Below are 22,079 nucleotides of genomic sequence, written 5' to 3'. Positions count from 1 at the left end.
TGTGTTTGAATTTACAACTGTCATAACGACCAACAGTAAACAAAACCTATTGAAAAAACTACATCAATTCCTGATTTGTGTTCTAAAACAGATTTCTATCGAGAGTTTATCAAACGATACCGAAAGCCATCCATAAAAGAGATATTCTGTGATTTTTTATGAGGTATATAATATTTTGTGAAGTATTCATTCCTATTCTAATACAAAAAAAGTAAATACATAGAGTTTAAAATCCGTTGACGATACCACTGTGCAGATGGCTCATATAATTTGACATCCCAACACGCACACACATCCAACTTCAACGATGAATGCAACAGAGACGGTGTAATTTGTGAACAACCAGAGCCGGCAATTGTAGGCAATTTCCTTGTCCAGTGTCTTGTTTGTGATTTGTAGAAGTTTAAGTCGCTAAAAACTGCAACATATTTCGTTTGGCGGATTGTGCAATTGTTTCTAAACCTAATCCAAGTAAAATAGGTAAGTGTAGGCAGGTATTTCATATCCTTAACCTAGAACGAATGGTGCCCTTATCTTTCCGATGGTGCCGAACCGAAGAAAAGTGTTTTATCACCGTGATGAATAAAACCAGCAAGCTTGAAATAATAATCTAATCAATATTTGCTACCTGAAGAGTGCAAAGTCAGTAAAATGCCGTCTCATTACATAATGGCGTCATTATTGTGGCTGCTAAAATAGTGGCTCCAAAATGAGAAGCAAAAGGATTAGGATTCCTTTTGGAATCGATTTTTCGAGAACAATGATGTTAAACTTTCAAAGGATATGATTAGTATACAATGTACAATGAGTACAATGATGTACAAATGAGTAAAAGTTCGCTAAAGCATACAATGTAACCGAACTGTAGTTGAACCACGGAAGATAGGAACAGGAGTATGTGATGATGGACTGCCTAAAACCTGCCCTTGCACAATTCGCGAATGCCGGATGCAATCTGGTTTATTTATAAATACCCTACATACATCGAACAGTATTAAACAAAACAAAAAAAAAAGAATTTAAAAACTTGATTCGTATTTCTATTGAATGTCGTTCAGCAAGATTTCAATGCTTGCTATGTTCACGCACTGTCTCCCATTCGTCCGTCGTACGTTAACTCCCCCCTTTTCTGTATTGCATGTTCGGGTAAGGAAGGGGTATAATGGTCGGAACCAAGAGGAATGTGGCGTCACAAGCGCCTCTAGAGATTGCCCAGTGGACTAACGCATTCATTCTTCGTTCAGTTCCGGTCACTAGCGGTCACGTCAGCCGGGTGTATCTTCGTGGCGTTCGAACGTTTCGCTTGATCGTGCACAAGTTGCTTTGCATATCATACCTCTCTGTAGTGCAGTGAAGTGGGCTACGTGATTTTTTTGCCGTTAGTAGAAGCATAAATTAGGGTAAGTGGAAATAATGTGCGGTAGACAAACGAGTTGACTATCCGTATCGTGTGACGTGTCAAGGTCTAAGATCAAGAGTGGTATAGGCAACTCGCTTCCCGATGAAACAAAATAGAAAGTTGGATGCTTCTATTGAAGCCATGCAAGCTTTTCTAAAATGTCCCCCGTGTAAAGTGTCCGGCAGAGATTTCTTTTTCGTGTGGATGTACATAAGCGAGGTAGCAACATCGCTGCTAGTGCGCCGGTGTGTGATAGTAATGGTGGGCAGTTAAATGATCCTACGAGCCCTCATCGTTCGCTTTTCGGAAGGGGTGTGTACTGAACCCGATCGACGAGATAATCACCCTTCCCGTGACGAGACGGTTCGAAACTGGTTTTTTTACGACCACCTGCAATCTTTTACCTATTACGTTTCCTCTTTCTTGCCATAGGGAAATGATTACGTGGTCCAACGTAAGCGTATGATCTTTGATCCTTTACTTTTTGCGAGCCGTCATGCTTTTTTCAAGCATTACCAATTATATGGTACCAAAATTGCGCTGTAAGCTTCCAAACGTTTTAAGAATTTAAAGCGTTATCATTAAGGTTAACTACAACCAGAACCGCAACCACGACTAACTCTACGCCATCTGGTCTAATCGGGCTTATCAGTCATAGTGACCATCGAGACAACGTCTTTTTGTGGTGCGATAAACATGAAGATTGTTCCTAGCACTTAACTCAAGTTGCTGCTATGACTCTGGTTGTTGCGTAGCAACGTAGATCAATTAGACAAAGTCGAGTTGCTGTGGTTCATTGCATCGTTGTCTTGGCGAACAAATGATTAGAAGAAGTCGTACGTTGATGTACATAGCACAAAATTGTGTCCATTGTTTGATTCGATCCGATTTATGATGCTGTGACCATGACTGACTTACTGGGTAGGTTGTTATGAGCAGAGATAATAAAAGCATACGATCGGCATAATCCATCGCGTGGTGCGTGCATAGAAAGATCGCTAGAAACGTCACTAAAGGCAGCCGTTGATGGTAATGAAAATTTTGTTTGGCCTTCATTTGAACGGAACGATGAAGGTTCTTGCCTTGGCCTGGAGAAGCATGGAAGTTTCTTCTAGTTGAAAAAACAAATACTCATCGTGCATTGTTAAAAAAAATTGTTGGCTTGTTTGTTACCACTTGATGGATATTTGCGCATTAGCCGACGGACTTCGTTAAAAAAAGACTAAAAAAAATGAAAAAAGAAAAGATCATTTGAAGTTTATTTAAAAATTTATCCATGCTGTTTATTTCCTTTTTGTTAACATAAACCGATCGTTGAAAGTTTAAACATCTAACAAACTGTGGCTTATCGTTGACTTTTCCATCCAACAGCAACCCTGCAACGAAATGGCGTCGAAAATTAAGGCCGGCCCAGTGGTGGACATTCTTGGTGATGAGATGACGCGCATCATCTGGGACTCGATCAAGGAGAAGCTGATCCTACCCTTCCTGGACATCGAGCTGCACACGTACGATCTGGGAATGGAACATCGGGATGCCACGAACGATCAGGTGACGATCGACTGTGCGGAAGCGGTCAAGCGCTTCAATGTCGGGATCAAGTGCGCCACCATCACGCCGGATGAAGCGCGCGTAGAAGAGTTCAAGCTGAAGCAGATGTGGCGCTCACCGAACGGTACGATCCGTAACATTCTCGGTGGTACCGTGTTCCGTGAGGCGATCATTTGCAAGAACGTGCCACGGTTGGTGCCTGGCTGGGAGAAGCCCATCATTATCGGACGCCACGCGCACGGTGATCAGTACAAAGCCACAGACTTTCTGGTGCCCGGTCCTGGAAAGCTGGAGATGAAGTTTACCCCTGCCGATGGTAGCGAACCGCAGACGTACGTTGTGAACGAGTACAAGAGCCCGGGTGTGGCAATGGGCATGTACAATCTGGATGATTCGATTCGCGACTTCGCCCATTCGTCGTTCAAGGTTGCGGTGGACCGCAAGTTCCCGCTGTACCTGAGCACCAAGAACACGATTCTGAAGAAGTACGATGGGCGGTTCAAGGACATTTTCCAGGAGATTTACGACAAGGATTATAAGAAGCAGTTCGAGGCCCTCGGCATCTGGTACGAGCATCGCCTGATCGACGATATGGTTGCGTATTGCATGAAGGCCGAGGGTGGCTTTGTGTGGGCCTGCAAAAACTACGACGGCGATGTCCAGTCGGACACGGTTGCCCAGGGTTTCGGTTCGCTCGGTCTAATGACATCGGTGCTGGTGTGCCCCGATGGACGCACGGTAGAATCGGAAGCTGCTCACGGTACCGTCACGCGGCACTACCGTCAACATCAGCAAGGCAAGGAAACTTCCACCAATCCCATTGCGTCGATTTTTGCTTGGACGCGCGGTCTGCTACACCGTGCCAAGCTAGATGATAATGCCGAGCTGAAGCGATTCGCTGAAACACTCGAAAAGGTGTGCATCGACACGATCGAGTCAGGCTTCATGACCAAAGATTTGGCCATTTGCATTAAGGGCATGGCCAATGTGAAGCGCTCGGATTACATGGAAACGTTCGAGTTTATGAGTAAGCTTGGTGATAATCTGCAGGCGGCCCTCACTCAGAGCCGGCTGTAGAGCGGTCGGAAGGACGGACAGTTGGTGCAATCTTTCGGGGTGGCAGGTATGGAATGCCACCGGTAGCATTTACCCACACACAACGCAGCGTTTTTTGGTGCATTAATTCATCCTGTCTTATTAATGTGTATTCGTGTTTAAGCAAAAGAAGAGGTGTTTTTCGCTGGTATGAGAAATAAATAAACCATTTTTGGGACATTTATAAGTAATTTATTGTATTTTCATTGCTACAACATATCATTGGGTATCATTACATCACAAGAAACAGCATTCTTTCCGTTTGAATCATTCTTACACCATTTCAGCAACCGGTAATAGGCTGCTATTTCAGCTCCATCGGGTTTGATAGGTTCAGAAACGATAAGTTAATTTTTTTTGGTTTTGTAATCTTCATTTTTGAATTTTTACTCAATCGATGACAATAGAAAACGTCACAGCAAATGTCCACGGCATCAGCACAGTGAAGCTTCCTGCAGACAACTGTCAAACCAATTGGAAAACAAAAAAAAGAGACTTGTTTAGCCAATGTGTTTCTTTGGCTAGTGGTAAGGCTAACAAAACATTATAACGCAATAATATACACGAAATAACGTAGTTGTGGTTAAGGGCCGTGCAATAGAGCAGTTCTGCACATGTTTGTGTACATATAGACTGCTGTCTAAGAATCGTGCACACTACGAGTAAATTGGTTAAACTAAGCCACAGGTAGCTACGACAAAAAGACTTGCCAGTGAGGTATGTCGTTCACGAAAAGTGGCCTCATTAGTGTGTTAACAATTGCAGCATCTACATTGCTTTAATACATACTTTTAGTAATAAAAATGGCAGATCAGCGACCAAGCACTTCTCAACAGCTACCGCGCCAGCAGCAGCAGCAGCAGCAGCAACAACAACAGCAGCAGCAAGAAAATCGTCAAGGTCGCAAACGTAGACTATCGATGAATCGGAAAAAGGGCAATAAAAAGGGTGCTCGAAAACAGGACGAAAGTGCGGAACCAACTACTAGTAAGCTCCTTCCTTCGGTCATACAAAGTTTAACTACTTGTCCCCCGGAAGGTGAAATGAGTGCGCTCATTGCTGCTCTGCAACCGTTACCCGTGGAGGTGGACACGGCGCTCAACATGGTTAAGGACGATTTGCGTCCGGTGCTTTATCTACACAACGACCAGGCCACCATATATGAGTTCGGTTCAACTAAATCGGGTCTGCTGCTGAAGGACAGTGATCTGGACTTTTACATACATTATGCGCGCGAGAAAAACAACCGTGAGGATCAGACGAAACTAATCCACATCATTTACTCGCGCATGGACAAGGATCCTAACTTTAGCAGTATGGTAAAGATACTGGGCGCGAAGGTGCCACTGCTGCGTGCAGTACACGTGCGTACGAATCTCCAGTGTGACATAAACTTTAGCAATGCGCTCGGTTGTTACAACAGCAAATTCATCCACGCCATCATGAAGTTCGATGTGCGTATCCATCAGCTCACGCTGATAGTGAAGTTTTGGGCACAGTGTGCCTACATTCTAACGCCCCAGAAGCAGATGAACTCGTACTGCCTGATCATGATGGTGATATTTTACCTGCAGACCCGTAAACTGCCCGTCATACCGTCCATCGAGGACATGCAGCAAGGCATCGCACGCGTCAACTTTGGCCCGTGGAATTTGGGCTATCCGCAGGAGATTCGTTACAAAACGTGGAACGTCAACAGCGTGCGGGGACTGCTGATGGGCTTCTTTAAGTATTATATGGAGTTTGATTTTGCCAAAAACGTTATCTCACCGTACGTTGGAAGGTTGTGTTCGCTGGAGGAGCTGGAGAAGCGGACAGTCCGTGAGCTGGCCCCGTACTATAGGGCGGTGGAACGTGAAGACTATCCGGAGTTTATTGGTGGCCCGTGCATATCGATACAGGATCCGTTTGAGCTAAATGTGAACGTTGGAAAGGTGATGCGGATGAGCGCGTTGTTCGATCAAATGAAGCTGAGTTTAATGCATGCTTACGACCATTGCCAGCGGTTTCAGAGCAAGGATTTTTCCAAGCTGCTCATAGCGCTGTTTACCGATGTGCAGCGCTGTCTCAAGAAGACGAAGGAAACAAAGGATCCCAAAGCTCCCGTACCGTCCACTTCGTCTAGTGCGAGTCCTACTGTAAAAATGATCAATGGTACGGTAGGGCCACAACCGGGACCATCCACTGGAAGTAGTGCACCAAAACCCGGCTGCTCGTACACGTGCCGGTTGCCACCGTTCGAGAACGAGCTATACCTGGTGAAGCAGATACTACAGGCACGGGATCCGGATCGCAAAATAGTCATCACGGAGGAACGGGTCAAACAGCTGTGGTTAGAATGTATGCCCGATTTTATCGTGGACATACTGCGCAAGCTGTACATGTTGCAGGTGGAATCGATCGATACACCCGGGACGGGTGAACCGTGCACCAATCGCACGTATCAGCTCACGTGCGAACGGCAGGTATTTATTGCCCGCAAGCGCATTAGCATTTCAAACGAGGCAGATTTGAAGCGCGAAATTGAAATATCCAAACTGAAGTGGGAACGAAACCATGCGTTACAGTTTAGTACGCGGGCGGAGATGGTTGTGGTTGACGGTGCGATCGAGCTGCGGGTACCGAATGATCAGCCAAAGAATGGTCCATTTCGGTTGTTTATCGATACGTGCTTTCTTGTGCACATTCGCAAATGTTTGAGGGGCTACTTTATGGTGATGCTGGCGAAGACAAAAGAAAAAGCACGACAGCCAAAGCAGCACGATCCGAACCCGGGTGTAGCGGTGGATGGATCGGTTGAAATACTGCCAGCACAATCGAATGTTTGCGAAGGGAAAGCTACGACGGTTAGCACTAATGTAGAAAAAGAAATGGATAGCTCACCGGCGTTAGCACCGCTGGAACAGCCAATGACAACTAATGGTACGGGTACGACGGTCATAACCACCCATACAAGTTAATGTACGCTATTATAGTACTTAGTTTCGTAGGATGGTTAATTGTTTATTTTTTAACCATATTTGCTTTACTTCAGTTTAGAATAGGACACAGAGGGTGAATTTTTTTTTCGTTAATCATATATTTTATATTTTGTTGTACCATCCTTTCTTTTTCTTTTACAATCCCTACATGGTAAATTACGTTAAGCACAAAAAATGTATCACTTTCTCACCGTGCCGAGGAGATATGCTTTTCGCATTAATAGTGACGATATAGCAGGAAGACAACACAAAATACGAACGCAACATGCATGGTGGTGTTGTGTGAAATGTGTGAGAAGACGTATCTTAAGCTGATAATAAATATGATTCAAGTGTTTCTTTTACAACAGTTCATTTGTTTACATTATTCTTAACTGAAACGATCTTCTCACGATCTCTTCTTAAAGTTACTCCATTTCAAGCTGTCGCATGGCATCCTCTTCCTTTGGTCGTAGATCATCATCATCGGAATCGAGTGGGGCCGCTTCCATTGCTTCCCAGAGTGTTGCATCGGGTTGATCGTCCACCGATTCGCCCGTCGTGTCCATCGTTTGGGTCGTTTTCTTGGCGCGTGGTTTGCGTTTTCGTTTCGCCTGCATACGATCGAACTCTTCGATGTATTCCGCATAGTTGCCGGTGTAGCGGGCCGGTTTGTCCGATAGATACTGTTCATTTACTAGTCCCGCCGGAAGCTTCAGCACGTCGTTCAGCATGAACGCAAACAACCACACCACTAGCGGTGTCTTCCCGTACACGTAGTGGGACTCTTTGTGATAAAATAAATAGCCATCCAGCTTCGGTGTACCATTCGCAAAGGCGGGATACTGGGACCAACAGGTTTCCAGCGCTCCGTGATGAGCTAGATCGTACGAAGGAAGTAAACTTAACCGAAACCCTTCCTTCCCGTTGGCCGTTTTCGTCTCGAACAGCTCGCCAAGACTGTGTTCGTAATATTTCGACTCGATCCATGCGAACCGAAACTGGCAATCACAGTTAACTAGATCTACCTGTGCGAGCACGAGTGCGTCAAGTATGTAAAAGGTGCGATCTTTCGCCAGGATGCAATCGAGCACGATCGCATCACGCAGCGCACGTTTCAGACGAATCGAAGCAATCGAACGGCCTCGCTTATTGAACGCTATCACTAATCTTTGGCGAAACACCAACAAACACCGTTGCCCTACGGGACACGGTCGTACAAGCCACTGCTCAAGATCGTCCGGTCGTTCGTGCATCCATTCGGACTGCTGCACCTTGTTCGCGAAAAGCTTTGATGTGATGATGCGGATCCGTTTCTTCTGTTTGGTTTGATTTTGTTGGCATTCCATCGACTCGTCCGCCGGCTGGTCCGTTTCGAGCTCTTCAAGCAAACCGGGCCGACCGGCATCCAGTTCCAGCTCGCGACATCGCTTCTGTTTGTCGAGCAAACGCTGTCGTCGTTCCTCCTGCAGGATGGCATCAGTTCGTCCATAGTTTTTGTACTGGTCAATGAATTTCGAGGCCGGTTCGTCAGTATCGGACATTCCGATGAGGGATTGGGTGATGGTGGAACAGTAATCACTACAAGGAACAGGAATTAGCGAACACAATTTGTGATTTGTTTTGATGTTGTATTTGTTTTTAGTTTAAACAGTGGGTGCAATCAAATTCTCCAGTGTGTGGCCATGTTTATTATCGGGTGACAGCAACGAATCTTTCATTTCATTAATTATCTATTTTTAGCTTGACAAATTCGCAATTTATATGTGTCGTTTCATGCCTTATGCCTTATTTTCATACATAAATGGTTTGTATTTTGTAACGAGAAGTAAATTTAGTTTCTGCAATTCCGAAGTTAATTATGGTAAGTATATGTTTGCATTTCCCATAGTGTAACAACCGAACTGACGTGAAAGTGATTCGAACTTTCAACCACCGCGTATGAACGCTTGATTTCAAGTTCATGTCATTCGGATTGCATAGCTGTAGGTGTTTTGTACGCCCCTATAGTTAGCCTAGCCAAGTAGCACCACTTCCTTCCCAACAAATTTTCACACATTTTGATTCGCTTTTCCTTCTCCCGATTAGTCCCGTGTTTTGGTAGTGTTTAAAGTTGTTGCACTGCACGTTACAAAACTAGTCCCGTAGTATTCGAAACGTTCCCGCCCAGCGTTAGCATGGTAATACAGCGCGTTTGGCGTAGTTCGGCTGCTTCTGCTTCGTCGCTCAATGTACCATCAACATCATCATCATCATCAGCTGCTGCGACGGTGGCCACTTCCGCCATTTCCTCGACGGGAACGTCCGTGGCAACAACAGTTGCAACAAGTGCCTCTGAAACTTCGTCAACAAACAGCAGCAGCACTGGTGGCGCTTCGGTAAACGCTATCGACCCAGAAGCCAGCGTCGGGTTGCAAATGGGCATGAGACAGGTACGCATGAAAACATGCCCTCCAAAAGCTTCGGATTTGTTTCATTTGAGAACGGCTTTTCTTTGCGTGTTTCAGAAGCTGAAAAATACCCTTTCCGGCGAGGCAACGTTGGAGGCATTGAAGCAACGCTACGGTACGGGCCGTTCGTTCGTAAGCCAAACGGCGAACGATGCGGCCATCAAATCGCTGGAACTTTTGCGTGCCAACATCCAGTGTTACTTCGACAAGGAAGTGGATACGATTGTGAAGAAATTCCATCAAACGTACTTTGTGCCAGCGATTCGAAATATTAAGGAAAATCTTGGCGAGGGCGCTATTTCCGATGAGGCACTCAAGAGCGTGTTCTGTTCCTTGTTGGAAAACACAAAGGCCCAATACGCAAGTCAGCTATCCTCGCCTGCAGGCAATTCGCTGTCCCGTGCCAACACTCCCGGCATGGAGCTTAGTGATTCCGATTCCAGCACCGACAATGCGCCGGCAACGGGAGCTGCCACAAGTTTACTGCACCAAGCGTTGAAACGAAAACTGCCCGAACCGAACCAGCCGGATTTGTTCAAGCGGCAGTACTTTCTGCACGGTCCTATTTTCCCGCACGCCCAGTATCAAAGTTTAACCACATCCCAAGCGAACAGTACCAGTTCCGGATCGAATATCGGAACCGGTGCTGTAGCATCACGAACAACGCACGTGTCCTTTCCAACCACCGTCATCACCCCGGAAAGCCTATTCATACTGGACTTTAAGGCAGCCCGTGTACTAGGTATTACGGACTTTCGCGATCGTCTGGCCAACAAACATCCCGAAGTGTTACGCTACTGCCCGGACACGCAGGATCGGGATTGGTTGCTGCAACAGAAACAGGTAACACCACTGAACAAGAATGGTCGATTCTTTCTGCTAGCACTGGACGATGTTAAAAAGCTCATCGAACGAAATGCGTTTGAACACGCTGTAGCTGGCCGGTCTGGTGACTTGCACGGTTTTAAGGTGACGGAGATGATTTATGCAAAAATACAAAAGCTGCTAAAAGAACTTACCGAACGGCAACGGGCAACGGATGGTTTCGAATCCCCGAAGGTACCCGCTGTTTCAACAACCAGACCACCACGTATCTCATCGCTCAGTTCCTCGCATGCGACACTGACGGCACTGCTGTCGACACCACACGCGCAGACAAGCAGTGAACCCGTAAGCAGTTCCTCTACAGTACCCAGCCTGGAGGGTGTCGAGCTAAAGCGTAGCTAAGTCTGATTCTAGTTCCTCTGTACATATCAATCGAGAAGCGCACTATGTACATTGTGGCGCGTGGCCACGTCGGTTTCTTTACGTCTACTTGATCGAATGCTGTGTTGTGTACGCTTTCGGTGTATTTTGGTGAGTTTTTCACGACTAAATATATATATATATATATATATATGTACAAATGGTGTAACGGTAACAGGGTTGACTTTCATTTCCGTAATTTGATGACTCTGCTTTGGAAGGATGATTCTTTGGTGCCATACCAATTGCATACATGTAGGCGTTTTTGAAATTTAGATCATATTCAATGAAGCGGCGAATTTATTAAATTATAGCAATAAACAAATTGAAGCTTAACGAACAAATAGTTTTAAATAAATTTCTAATATTTTAATATCAGTTAAATTTATTTAGAAATAAAAGAGCTGTAATTACATTTCCAACAGCGTTTTAGTGCATCATTGTGTTCGGGACAGACTCGAATGCCAAAAGCTTCTCAGCATGCGGAAATGATTTTGTGTTTTAAGATTTTCTCCTTCATTCCTCAACATACTCTGTCCATAAGCGCTCTACATTTTTGGAGTTAAGGTAGAGTTAAGGGAGACTTCCGACATGGAGAAGAGTAAGGAAAACTTCGCTATTTAACAGAAGAAAAGGAAAAAACAACGTACAAAACAAATCGTCTGAGAGAAAGAGAGAAGAAGAAAATTAGTTACCAAATGATGACAGGAGGCGGTGTGCGTTTATGTGGGAGATGAAAAATGAGATAGCGATAGTTGTCAGTTGGGGGTGGTGGAAAATGATGCACTTTTCGTGAGTGACCCGACCACACATTTGGCTATGTGTTGGTGAGCAAATGGAAAATGAGTGTTTCGTGTGGTGAGTGCGTTAAGGAGAAAAGTTACGATTGCACCTATTTTAGACGGGTTTCGCAAAGCATTGAAATTTAAATTCAGTCTTAATATAGGTAGTTGAATAATTAAAATTGAGAAATTAAGAAGCATAATTTTAAGAAGCATTAAGAAGCATTGGGTTTTTTTAAAAGGGGCCGGTTTTATTTAAGTAAATTTATTCTGTTTCTGTTATTTCTGTTCTGTTTCAGTAAACTTTTCAAGTGTTTCATTCATTCTCTTCATTAAGTTATTCTACTTATTCAGCTATTACATTTCTTCTTAAATGAAATAGGATATTAATGATTTTAAAAGTTTTTGAAAAATTGATTTCATTTATTCAGTTTTATTTTTATACACATATTTTTTGTGATTTTCTTTCATGAATTACTTTTCATTACCTTAATTTCCGATTCGTTCTTAACGTTTGTTTATTTAATTTACTTGCATGTACCCATGTTTTAATTTACACCTTGTTTACTACAGCCCTCCATTGAGACAAACATAGATTCACAAGTTCTCGGCTCGAAACTAGACTTAAGCTTAACGTAAACGGAACCATTCCCCGTTTCACATTCAGCTATCATTTGCTCCAATTGCATCGCTTATTTGCATGCAATTCTAGCAATAAGATGAAACAAAAACAACGCAAACCGAACGGTGCCCCCCTGCCACGGCCGCCAAACAGGCAGATGATCATCAGTCAGCAGTGCTGACTGAGTGCCCGCAGCAGTCGGTGGGACAATCAAAACAACTTCACCACTCGCAAACCATCCGTTGCGTGGGTGGTTGTAAAGGATGCACACGGGGTCGGGGTTTCTCCGCCGCCGAAAGGATGCTATAAACACCGGCAAATCTGGCCCCGAATGTACGGGAGAGCGGCAGAGCGTATTATGCCGTGAAAATCCCGGCCACTTTTAATGCCGGGCCGAATCGCGGAGAAGATGTCGGGCGCTAACACACACGTGATCGGCTGGAGCGGCTGGTAGTTGCGCAAATGCGTACTGGCTGGCTGAGTGGTGGGTTTTGTTGTGTTCGGTGTGCATCGGTATGCGCAACATACACACACGCGAGAGCCGAAACGCACAGCCGGCATTTGTTCGGTTCATGCGATGCACACGTGAGTTCTCCGGGGTGGGCCGTACGCGTACCGTACGGGTAAGCGAGATGGGAGATGGAATCCGACGTACCAAACGGGCAGATGCGCACTTATCGCGCCAGTGGTCTTGATTACGTACAGTGGTGGTAAGCAATCGGGAGTTATGCTTTAGTTGGGTTTATAGGCATTTTTTATTATTTTATTTTTTATAAAAATTAATATTCAAAATTAGAATGTTTAAGTAATAGTAAAATGTATGTAATTACCTTTAAAATATTAATTCCTACTGTCTATGAACACTGTCACAGTAAAGGACATATGCTACACTAAAGTAATTCATTACTCATGGCCTACTATTATAGCTTTCTTGTTAGCAATTGTGGGACTTATTGCGATCCAGCCTCGTACAGACCATATGAATTGCTAGTGTTTAAATATAGAAATAATTTCCAAAAAACTCATTATTAAAAAAATCTCAACAGACTTATAAGAAAACAATTGAGAAATAAAAAAAGAGCTTAGAAAAACAAACGGAATAGAAAAAAACCTCTTTTTTAAGAGTGAATAACTCAAACGACTGTGCCTAACATTACAACCATCACTGTACAACACACGGCTGTGGGATCCGAACGGTAGCTCAGTTTGCCGCGTGCGCTAGCGAGCGGACGGACTCACGCAGCAAACGTTCAGTTCATTCATCGCTTTGGTAGTTGTCGAGTGTGTACTTAGGTCGGGTCCGCTTTTCCGTCACGACGAAAATCCGTTTTCGCTCTAAAAGTCACCGTGTTTATCCGAAGTTTAGCAAAAGATAAAGAGCAAATAGCAGCAAATACAAAGAAAAAAAAATCGAATTCAACTCTCCGTTTTCGGCACGTCCAAGTGTATCTGCCGTCGAGTCAAATCCGTCAGTCGTAGTTTGACCACATACGCCTAAGAGCACTAGCGGTATATTAGTCGGTACGGTACCTACTTTTCCTTAATCGTCGCGTATCGGTAGTGACAAAATAAATAGTATACCGTGTCAGGCTTAGTGAAAGCACACGCACCAATTGCACACGAATCGTTTGTAAAAAAAAAAAAAAACACTGCGTAACCGGTTTTCCATGCGAATCGGGCTTCGCTCGCCAAGTTTTCGTGATCGTTGCCATTTGCCATTGTCCGCATCCCATTGTCCGAGTGAGAAAGGACAAGCGAAAACACCTTCTACGACGACGGCAAGTGTGTTTGTGTGCGCCGTGGTGCGGGTGATTGAGTTTAAGTTAAATAAAAATGCCGCATCGCATCGTTGCCACCGTCAAGGATGTGCTCGGTTTCGGTCGTCGTAGTGGGTTTTGCTAAAGCAGGGCGACCAAACCGAACGAAAGCGTCCGTCCCGGGGAAGGGGAGTGCCGGAATGCGTGTGTGGGTGGGTGGGTTGCGAGAGTGAACCGGTCGGGCAGCTCCTTGCAGCTTGCGGATTCGACTGTTGTGCAACGGCACAAATCAGGCAACCGTGCCTAACGTCGTTCAAAAAGCACCAGAAACTACTACCTGGAGAAGAGCTTTAAAAACATCTAAGCGAGTAGCAGAATTCACTGATGTCGAGTGCAACATTGCACCGGTTGCTATCAAAAGCTTAAAGTGGAGCGACATGAAAAAAAATCTACCCCCCCCCACACACACACACACACACACAAACTGAAAGGGTGACCGAAAACGTGGCAGGAGTCTAGCACGTGGCCTTCGGTGGAAGCTTTAATCGATTAACCGGCATACCGAAATATGTTTTCATTCACGGCAGTCAGAAGTTTTGAGGTGTTGGAAATGGAAAAGTGGAATTTATTTCGAAAGCAGCATTTTACAACGTTTGATGTTTTGTGTTTGCAATGCACTTTTCATGGTTGTTGAGGGAACAAGTGTTTTTTTTTTAAACAAATTATTATAATTTCAATTATGACGGCTTTTCACCCTATTTTATAGATATTTCATATTAAAGTTTTTTTTATTACAATAAGGAACACTAAACTTTCGGATGAATAAATTTAATAACTAAGATACATAGATAAAAACTTTTTCAAAAATTCTAATATCAGAGAAATAAAATTAAATGAAATAATTGAACTAAAAAAATGTTCCTCATAAAGGTTATTTTCAAAACGTTAATGTATTGCACGAACCGATTTTTTTCGCGTTGTCGTTTCGTAAAATTTGTATAACATTAAGGTCCAGCAGTGATCAAATACACTGCGGTTAAGATAAGAAAATTTCAAGAAGAGTATTATTTACTATAAAAAGCAAGTGTTTAAAGAATTTTTCAATTGTTGCACATGATTTCCACGGCAAAGAAAGAGCAAAAGCTGCAACCCCAAAACAAATGCATTATCAACCTTCTTGTGTTCGTGTGTTAATAGCTAAAGAAAAATAAAAAGAGTTTTATTTGTTTATGCGCCCTTTGTGAATTTTACAGGCCGTCAGGACATTATTAAAAGCAAATAATAATAGTCCCGTGCGTTTTGGCTGATTTTAGCAGTAGCGGTAGTAGCATTTCCGGTGCTTTTAGCCACGTGTGTGATCATCATCATCGGTCGCGGTTATAAAAGTGTGTATTTTGTTTTTGGTCAAAAGCAAGAAAGCTTACACGGCTCTGTTCCGAATCCTTTGGTAGATTACCGTGTATTTGTGTGTAGTGTGCGAGTGTTTATATGAGTGATTTGTCGAGCTTGAAAATTTCAGCACCCCAATATAAGTAAGCGGGTGTTAATTGTATGTGTGTGTGCATTTTTTCCACCGTGATTTAGTAGCGAGTAGAGGTAGCGGGAAAGAAATTGAAGAAAATAAGCTTAAAGAGAAATAATTAAAAATAGCCAAACCACCCGCCCCCACGGTATTACCAATCGAGTGATTAGCGAAAAGTTTTGTGTGCACTATCTCCAAATTTATAGTGCATCTGGAGAAGGTGAAGCGATAAAGGAGTGAAATACGTATCGTAAGGAAAAGCCATTTCAACGTTTGCTGTCAACCAGGAATTAATTGTCCGTGTCGTTGACGTACCGCGTGTTAAAAAAATAACCACCCAAAAAACCTTCGCCTCGTAGATTACAAGCCGAACAACCGCGCGCAAAACAATATGGAGCACCAGAATCAGGACCTCGGTGTGCACCCGGGCAACAATCAGGCTGAGGTGCCGAACGATCCAGGGTAAGTGGAGCTGGAAATTGAATCATTCTAGATCTAGAAATCTCGCTGTACCGTAATAGTGGGACAGAAGTAAAAAACGAGGTGAACAGTGGCAGAGAAAACACAAACCATTTTGAAACAGACCTTTCAGAGCGAACGGCAGGATTAAATATGGTGCACGAAGTTTGTTGTAGCTTTTATGCTGCACGTCCATATAATGTTACCCAAAAAGATGGACTGCTTCTTCTCGAGGTCTAGGCACCGTCTAAGAGGTGTAGAAGAGAGTTGAAGAATTCCGTACCAGGTTCTTGATTATTTGCTAGCAGTTCCCGGTGGAGTTCTGGTGGAGTTCTTGTTTGTATTCCACAGACTTGGTGGGGGATTGAGAAAGTCTTACCAAAAAACATAAGATCTCGTGTCGGTAAAAGATGATCGTACAACTCGTAGTGTGGTTAAGTTTGAAGCTAATTCACAGACTGATTTTATTTGGAATTTCTTGTTCCCCATTTTACTTCACAAGTGAAGTGAGATGGATTTGATATGCATTTCAAATTCATGCATTCGCTTGGAACGGGTTTTTTTTCGAGAGTTCCTGACCAATGGTAGCATCGTGAAGTAAACTCTCCCAAAGGAAGCATCTTGCCACGGGGATGTTAATTTGTACGATCAACAGCTCGATCGACGAGACGACTCATCATTTGTTTGTACAGTGCCGGATGAGCGGAACAAACTGGGGTAAAGAAACTGAACCGGTTGCCACTTGAAAGCGGGTCGAAATCGTTCTGAATCTTTTCCAAGCGATGTGGCAAAGAGGTATTGGTATTACTTGATTGCGATTGCTAACTACAACATGCGCCACTCGCTGCGGCTGTATCCCATGATCACCATACGTCACTCTTCTAGCCTGGTCACGCAACTCCACTGCAAACTGAAACGCGTCGAACGTCAACCTGGCGGAAGTGACGTGCGTGTTTTTCTCGCCCATCGTATCCTTCATCCTGCGTGCAAAATGGCAGCAACAACAAAAAAAAACCGCAAGTCCGGTAAATGTGCTCTAATTAGATATTTTTACGACACGTTGGAAAATGGAAGAACCCAATGGGTGGGTATAGACAGAGGAAGACACCGACCAAAATGCGATGTATTGGAACGCACGCAAGCTCCCGGCGACGGAGTGACTCCAACCGGTAACTAGCTCATTAGAAAGTAGTCTCTATTTTTAGGGATACAACCCAGCCTCGGTTCACGAAGATTTAGAAGGAGGAGGAGCAAAAAAAAAGAACAAATTTGGCACGTTTACTTGTTGGAAAGATCAGATGCACCTATACTGCTGCTGCTGCCGTACGATCGTACACTCTGTTCCAGGGTGACGCATTCGGGCGAGTTTGGAATCGGATTGAAGTGATCGTTTTGATGTGATGTGTGTGTGTTTCTTCTTTCTCTCAAAATATATTCCAAACATCCCCAATATCGGGATGTCGGCTACTTAACTCCATCAGCTATCGGGTCGGCCACATTTTCCACAGCAGATGCGCCGGCTAACGAGAAGCGCGTGACCTTTCTTAGCGCGTTTTTCGCGTCATGTTTTCATGTTTTACGTAACACCGCAACAAACGTGCTTCGTGCGACCGAACCGTTGTTGTCGATGTGATCACTACTGGTACGTGTGCGGAGGGGAAAGAAGAAGACGCGATCGCGTTAAGCGTGCGAGATCACATTTTGCCCGTTGGCATTTTCGGTGCTCGTCGTCGTACGTACGTACAAGGCGAAAAAGAGCACCCGCGGCCGATGATGATGTTGATGGTGGATACGGACGTCAGCCTTTTCGGTGGAAAATTGCCCGACGGATGCGCATGCGCCAATGGAGTAACTCGCGGGAAAATTCACGTTTACTTGTGGATGGTTGGTTGTGAAAATGAGAGCCCGCGTGAGTGATGATCAGTGGTTACCAGGCAACAGTCGGCTGCTGATCAGTGGATGCACAATGTTCGTCACAAAATACACATTGACACACACAGGCACATGCGCCCTGCTAGCACACAACAACTGCATCACAAATTGGCTCATGGTTGCAGTTGCAGCGAGAGCCGGCGCAGGGGACAGTAATTTCCGCAATACATACGTAGGCCTCCATGCTACGCTTACTCCACACTTTTGGTGTATTCCATTCGCTACTCACTAACGGCCGAGTAGACCTTCGGTCCAGCACAAAATGATCATAGATCATTGCATTTGTCCGCTGTAACGACAGCGCGACCTTCGGCGAGAATAAACACTGTGTGACACTGTGTTGTTGGTAATTTCGGAACTAACAGCTTACAGCCGTTTCCACCGGTTTTGTTCACCGCTGTTCCGCTGACCTTTCAGTGCAATCGTGATTTGTGCACGCGAATATTATGCTTTAATCGATGTACGAAATCTAATTTCCCAAAATATATTGCATTAGAAGGCCGCAAGGCTTGTCGCAAAGGTGGGATTGGAAACCCGATGACAGATTAATTGAGTTTTCCGGTATTGGGAACGGGGCCGGGCAAGGCTAAGTGACGCTCATTACGGCTGGATGTGATGATATGTGTGTAGGATTGAGAAGAAGTTGGAATAATATAATTAATCGACGTCATTACTTGGTGCAGTTGGTTTGGCATTAAACATTTACCTCTAATCAGCGTAAAGTGTTGTTTTTTTTTTAAATCGTTTGATGCCATTTCGTTTGCTATTTAATGGTTTAATTTGATTGTTGTATGGGCAATATTAATTAATCACCAATGCTCTCAAAGTTTAGATCAAGATCGCTCACGCTATTCTCGTTTTGTGTATAAAAAGCGAAATGAAAATAAGAAGAATGCAGTGATGTTCTGTGATTATTAAAAAAAATGATATTAGTTAAAATTTTAATGTTTATAAATAATTGAGGAATTAAAATGTGTCTTTTAAATCTAATTTTCATTGTTAGCTCAATTTTTATATTTGGTTGAATGGACTTTCCTTCTGTTTCTATATAAAATAAATGAAAAGGATTCGATATCATTTTTTTTATTTTCTTGAGGTAAACCTACTCACTAATAAAAAAAAATAAAAAAAAGTTAACTGTAAGAATAAATTATACACTTGTTAAAAATAGCAATACCAAATTAACTAAAGAAAATAAACGAATAAAAAAACATTTAAAAACCCTGTTGTAAGACACATTTCCACTTTTCCACTGGTTCCTAAACAAAACCACTAATGACCCATCTTGTGTGCCTCCACCCCCCCCGGGGGTGGTGAGGAAATTTATGCAAGCAACAAATTTGACCACAACTGATTGGTGTGCCTTTGCTGCATGCAAATAACGCCAGCACTTAACCTCCACTGTCATATGCAACGACACCATCCGCACGGCACCACACGGTCATGCACACGCCGTATGGAAATTGTTTCCCGCTTCCCGCCATTATCATTATCCGACGATTATCGTTATTACTTTGACAGTGGCAACGATGCATAACGGGATGCATCCCTCATGGTTTCCCGGTGTTGTCACGCTGCAATACGGCTTACCACAACCAAAAACACCACCGTTCGAGGGGTTGCCAAAAATCTGTGGAAAATGGTGTGGATGCTTTTCTTACCACCGCGTTGCTTGTGGTTGTGGAATCTTAAGAGTTGTTGTGCCTGTGGTTCCGCGTTTTGTAAGGAAGTGTCTTATGCAAATACATATTCCCATAACGTAACGTGTCGTTCAATTTGCATTGTCATTTCTCTGTGCAAAACCACAACGTTCGCACGGTTTGAGTATGTTGGCGGGGTGTGGTGTGGTTTTTTCCCTCTCGTTGCCACCTATTTGGTGTCGAATGACATTTTCGTGTTGTATTTTTCACATTGGCAGATGCAACATGCTGATCGAGGAACGCATCAACGCATCCAACCGTTTGAGCCCTGTTGGAAAAGAGGGACGTTGGAGGGAAGGTGTGCAGAAATGAAAGAGGGAAAAAGGGTAGCACAGAATCTGTCGTAGTAACGCATTTATTTCAACACCTTGTTCGTGAAATTCGCACGTTTAATCAATCGTGCCCGGCTAACGGCGGCCCAACTCGGCTGGCAATGGCAGTGACAACGGCCGTAAAATGGCGTCAATGCAACCGGTGCATTCACATACATACACCCATACGCTTCATAATCTCGCGAATGCACCTGTGCTATATATCTGGGATGCATTTCGCACGATGGCCTCAATATGGCCATTATTAATACTACATTACTGGTGGTGGTACCACGAAAACGATGCGATCGGCTACCATTTCGATACGATGCCAGTTGCAGCTTTTGTATCGTAGCATAATAGTGTGGATACAGGCTGCGAGATGTACATGACCACGTGCCATTGATGAGTGTGATACGCGCAAAGATCTTTGTGAGATCTCGTGATTGATGTAGGTACGCGCTAGGTTTATGCTTCTACCGCAACATGCGAAACGGTACGCGGCCCGGTACGTGGTGATGAATTATTTGCCATCGAATGTAGCAATCCCTGGCCCCAGCAGCCGGCATGGTGTGTGCGTTGCAACGATACAACTGATCAAATTAGTATCTTTCATAAATTAACCATATCGGTTTGCATGGTGGTTGCACAGCTGCAGCTGTTCTCGTGGTTGATGTGCCCGAATGTTCAATATCGTACTAATGCCTAGTGTGGTCAATTGACAAAGTCAGTTAAGCATATCTTGGAATTAGAGGGTGCAGATGTAAACATGATGTGTCCTGGAAATAAGAGTAAAGGAGTTTTATTCGTGTAAACATATTTTAGAATAATTGTCAAATTATCTCGAATTGTTAACAATCATGGTTTTATTTGGTTATTATAATGAAGTACCGGGGCGGCCCGGTGGTGCATGTAATAAACGGTGCTGGTCCACACGGTAGGAACGGGTTCAAATCCCATCCGGAACGTCCCCTCGTAGCAAGTACTGACTATCCGGCTACGTGGTAAAATAAGTCTAATAAGCCAGAAATGGCCGGCGTGACCTGTAAGGTCGTTAAAGCCAAGAAGAGAGAGAGAGAGATAATAAAGTACATATATAATTTTGTATACTTAGATTTATCGAGAGTAGTAATTTCATAAAAGTTTTAGTATAGTCCAAAGGAGAAAAGGCGGAGTTCAAAGATTAGAAGATGGGCAGTATCATTGTAGGTAGGGAATTGGTCTAAAAAACTCAAGGATATGGATTAAATCTCATCTACATCGGTACTTCGCTGTATACAAGGTGGTCAACATTGAGCTAATAGCATAAGATACTATAATTTAACAGTATATAAAACATATAAAATAAGATACAAAATTGCATACGTATGTTACTCAAAAAAGCAGTCCTTACTTTTGAGTTTGAGAACAGTAGATTTAAGCATAATAAATATTTGCCTTCCTATCCATTGGCCTATTTGTTAGGTCCTTTACACCAGTGCTCTCCAATCTTTTTATACCGCGGACCACTTTTTGTTCGACATAAGTATATCGGGGCCCACATGTGCTGTCTATGAAAGGATTTGTAATGTATGTATACTGCTGTTGAGGCGATTTTTTAAATGATACATTAGCAAAAATTATAATTGTCTGCAATCTGACACATGAAGAAGCGTAGAATGATTTCGTCACGTAAAATCGCTTGAAAGGGTAAACAAAAAGTATAAAAATAATCGGTCCAACGACCGAAAATTTCTTCCGCGAACCACTTATGCTTAAGCCTTGGACCACAAGTGGTCCGCGGACCATAGGTTGGGGACCACTGCTTTACACGACAGAATAAGTAACAATACTCGTCCGGATCGGACCATTTTTTCGTAAGGATCTACTGGGTCTATCAGTCTATCAGTCAGTCTGTCTATGTCCAACAGTCAGTCAATAGTTGTCTAGCCAATTTAGTATAATTGTGACTAAATTTAATAGTTTATGGCGTATTTAGTTCCCATTTTAGTCGTTTTTTGTACAACGTTTTGATAACTATATCTTGCCTGGTACTTCAAATCATAACTTCAAAAGCACTCAAAAAGCCTTAAAATACATTGATAAAAATACATGAAATAACCTATTTTTGAACCTAGACGACAAGTTTAGCATCTTTAACAATTACCCATCAACCAAAAAAAACCGTCTAGTCCTTCCATACTATTTCTTTTGTCTTGTCTTGTTATTCTTCGCGTAAAGTTAAACAATCTCGATGAAGTTCAATTAGCAACAAAAAAAAAATGTGATTGGTGCTAAGTCGGGCGTTTTGTTTT

General features: G+C 43.5%; 5 protein-coding genes across 18 annotated transcripts in view; 4 read left to right on the top strand and 1 right to left on the bottom strand.

Moving 5' to 3' along the window:
• The first annotated feature begins 323 nt into the window (after nucleotides 1-323).
• Nucleotides 324-4,236, top strand: LOC125767662 (isocitrate dehydrogenase [NADP] cytoplasmic). 2 transcript variants are annotated; one of them, XM_049434469.1, is made up of 2 exons: nucleotides 324-480; nucleotides 2,771-4,236. In XM_049434469.1, the coding sequence occupies exon 2, from the start codon at nucleotides 2,786-2,788 to the stop codon at nucleotides 4,025-4,027; it is 1,242 nt and encodes a 413-aa protein (XP_049290426.1). In that variant the 5' UTR covers nucleotides 324-480; nucleotides 2,771-2,785; the 3' UTR covers nucleotides 4,028-4,236. The 2 variants fall into 2 exon arrangements, with proteins under 2 accessions (XP_049290426.1, XP_049290425.1); XM_049434468.1 differs by lacking the exon at nucleotides 324-480 and adding an exon at nucleotides 1,209-1,400.
• Nucleotides 4,237-4,390: 154 nt separating this feature from the next.
• On the top strand, nucleotides 4,391-7,375 carry LOC125767627 (uncharacterized). Of its 3 annotated transcripts, none has more exons than XM_049434412.1 (2): nucleotides 4,391-4,732; nucleotides 4,841-7,375. In XM_049434412.1, the coding sequence occupies exon 2, from the start codon at nucleotides 4,849-4,851 to the stop codon at nucleotides 7,003-7,005; it is 2,157 nt and encodes a 718-aa protein (XP_049290369.1). In that variant the 5' UTR covers nucleotides 4,391-4,732; nucleotides 4,841-4,848; the 3' UTR covers nucleotides 7,006-7,375. The 3 variants fall into 3 exon arrangements, with proteins under 3 accessions (XP_049290369.1, XP_049290368.1, XP_049290367.1); XM_049434411.1 differs by having other exon boundaries at nucleotides 4,811-7,375; XM_049434410.1 differs by having other exon boundaries at nucleotides 4,395-4,762.
• LOC125767673 (snurportin-1) lies at nucleotides 7,369-8,650 on the bottom strand. The gene has a single exon (XM_049434499.1). The coding sequence runs from the start codon at nucleotides 8,547-8,549 to the stop codon at nucleotides 7,434-7,436; it is 1,116 nt and encodes a 371-aa protein (XP_049290456.1). The 5' UTR covers nucleotides 8,550-8,650; the 3' UTR covers nucleotides 7,369-7,433.
• A 334-nt stretch (nucleotides 8,651-8,984) lies between these two features.
• On the top strand, nucleotides 8,985-10,849 carry LOC125767654 (deoxynucleotidyltransferase terminal-interacting protein 1). Its single transcript, XM_049434454.1, has 2 exons — nucleotides 8,985-9,437; nucleotides 9,513-10,849. Exons 1-2 carry the CDS (start codon nucleotides 9,183-9,185, stop codon nucleotides 10,680-10,682), a joined length of 1,425 nt encoding a protein of 474 aa, XP_049290411.1. The 5' UTR covers nucleotides 8,985-9,182; the 3' UTR covers nucleotides 10,683-10,849.
• Nucleotides 10,850-13,327: 2,478 nt separating this feature from the next.
• Nucleotides 13,328-22,079, top strand: part of LOC125767667 (RNA-binding protein Musashi homolog Rbp6) — a 594,718-nt gene continuing 585,966 nt past the window's right edge. For 3 of the 11 annotated variants that reach the window (XM_049434485.1, XM_049434483.1, XM_049434486.1), the window contains exons 1-2: nucleotides 13,330-13,625; nucleotides 15,115-15,845. In XM_049434485.1, the coding sequence (XP_049290442.1) occupies nucleotides 15,775-15,845 (71 nt within the window). In that variant the 5' untranslated portion in view covers nucleotides 13,330-13,625; nucleotides 15,115-15,774. Of the gene's footprint in view, nucleotides 13,626-15,114; nucleotides 15,846-22,079 lie in introns of all 11 variants that reach the window. The other 8 variants (XM_049434480.1, XM_049434478.1, XM_049434481.1 and 5 more) reach the window with 8 other exon arrangements.

Source organism: Anopheles funestus, chromosome 3RL (genome assembly GCF_943734845.2).
Source record: "Anopheles funestus chromosome 3RL, idAnoFuneDA-416_04, whole genome shotgun sequence".
NCBI classification, from domain to species: Eukaryota; Metazoa; Arthropoda; class Insecta; order Diptera; family Culicidae; genus Anopheles; species Anopheles funestus.
Note: the sequence above shows the minus strand (reverse complement) of the source record. Positions and strands in the feature narration are given on the sequence as shown.

Bases quoted from the DNA above. Each gene is read 5' to 3' on its own strand.
- LOC125767627 (XM_049434412.1), top strand. From the start codon at position 4,849: ATGGCAGATCAGCGACCAAGCACTTCTCAACAGCTACCGCGCCAGCAG.
- LOC125767662 (XM_049434469.1), top strand. From the start codon at position 2,786: ATGGCGTCGAAAATTAAGGCCGGCCCAGTGGTGGACATTCTTGGTGAT.
- LOC125767673 (XM_049434499.1), bottom strand. From the start codon at position 8,549: ATGTCCGATACTGACGAACCGGCCTCGAAATTCATTGACCAGTACAAA.
- LOC125767654 (XM_049434454.1), top strand. From the start codon at position 9,183: ATGGTAATACAGCGCGTTTGGCGTAGTTCGGCTGCTTCTGCTTCGTCG. The intron at 9,438-9,512 runs GTACGCATGAAA...TGCGTGTTTCAG, and splicing joins TGCAAATGGGCATGAGACAG to AAGCTGAAAAATACCCTTTC.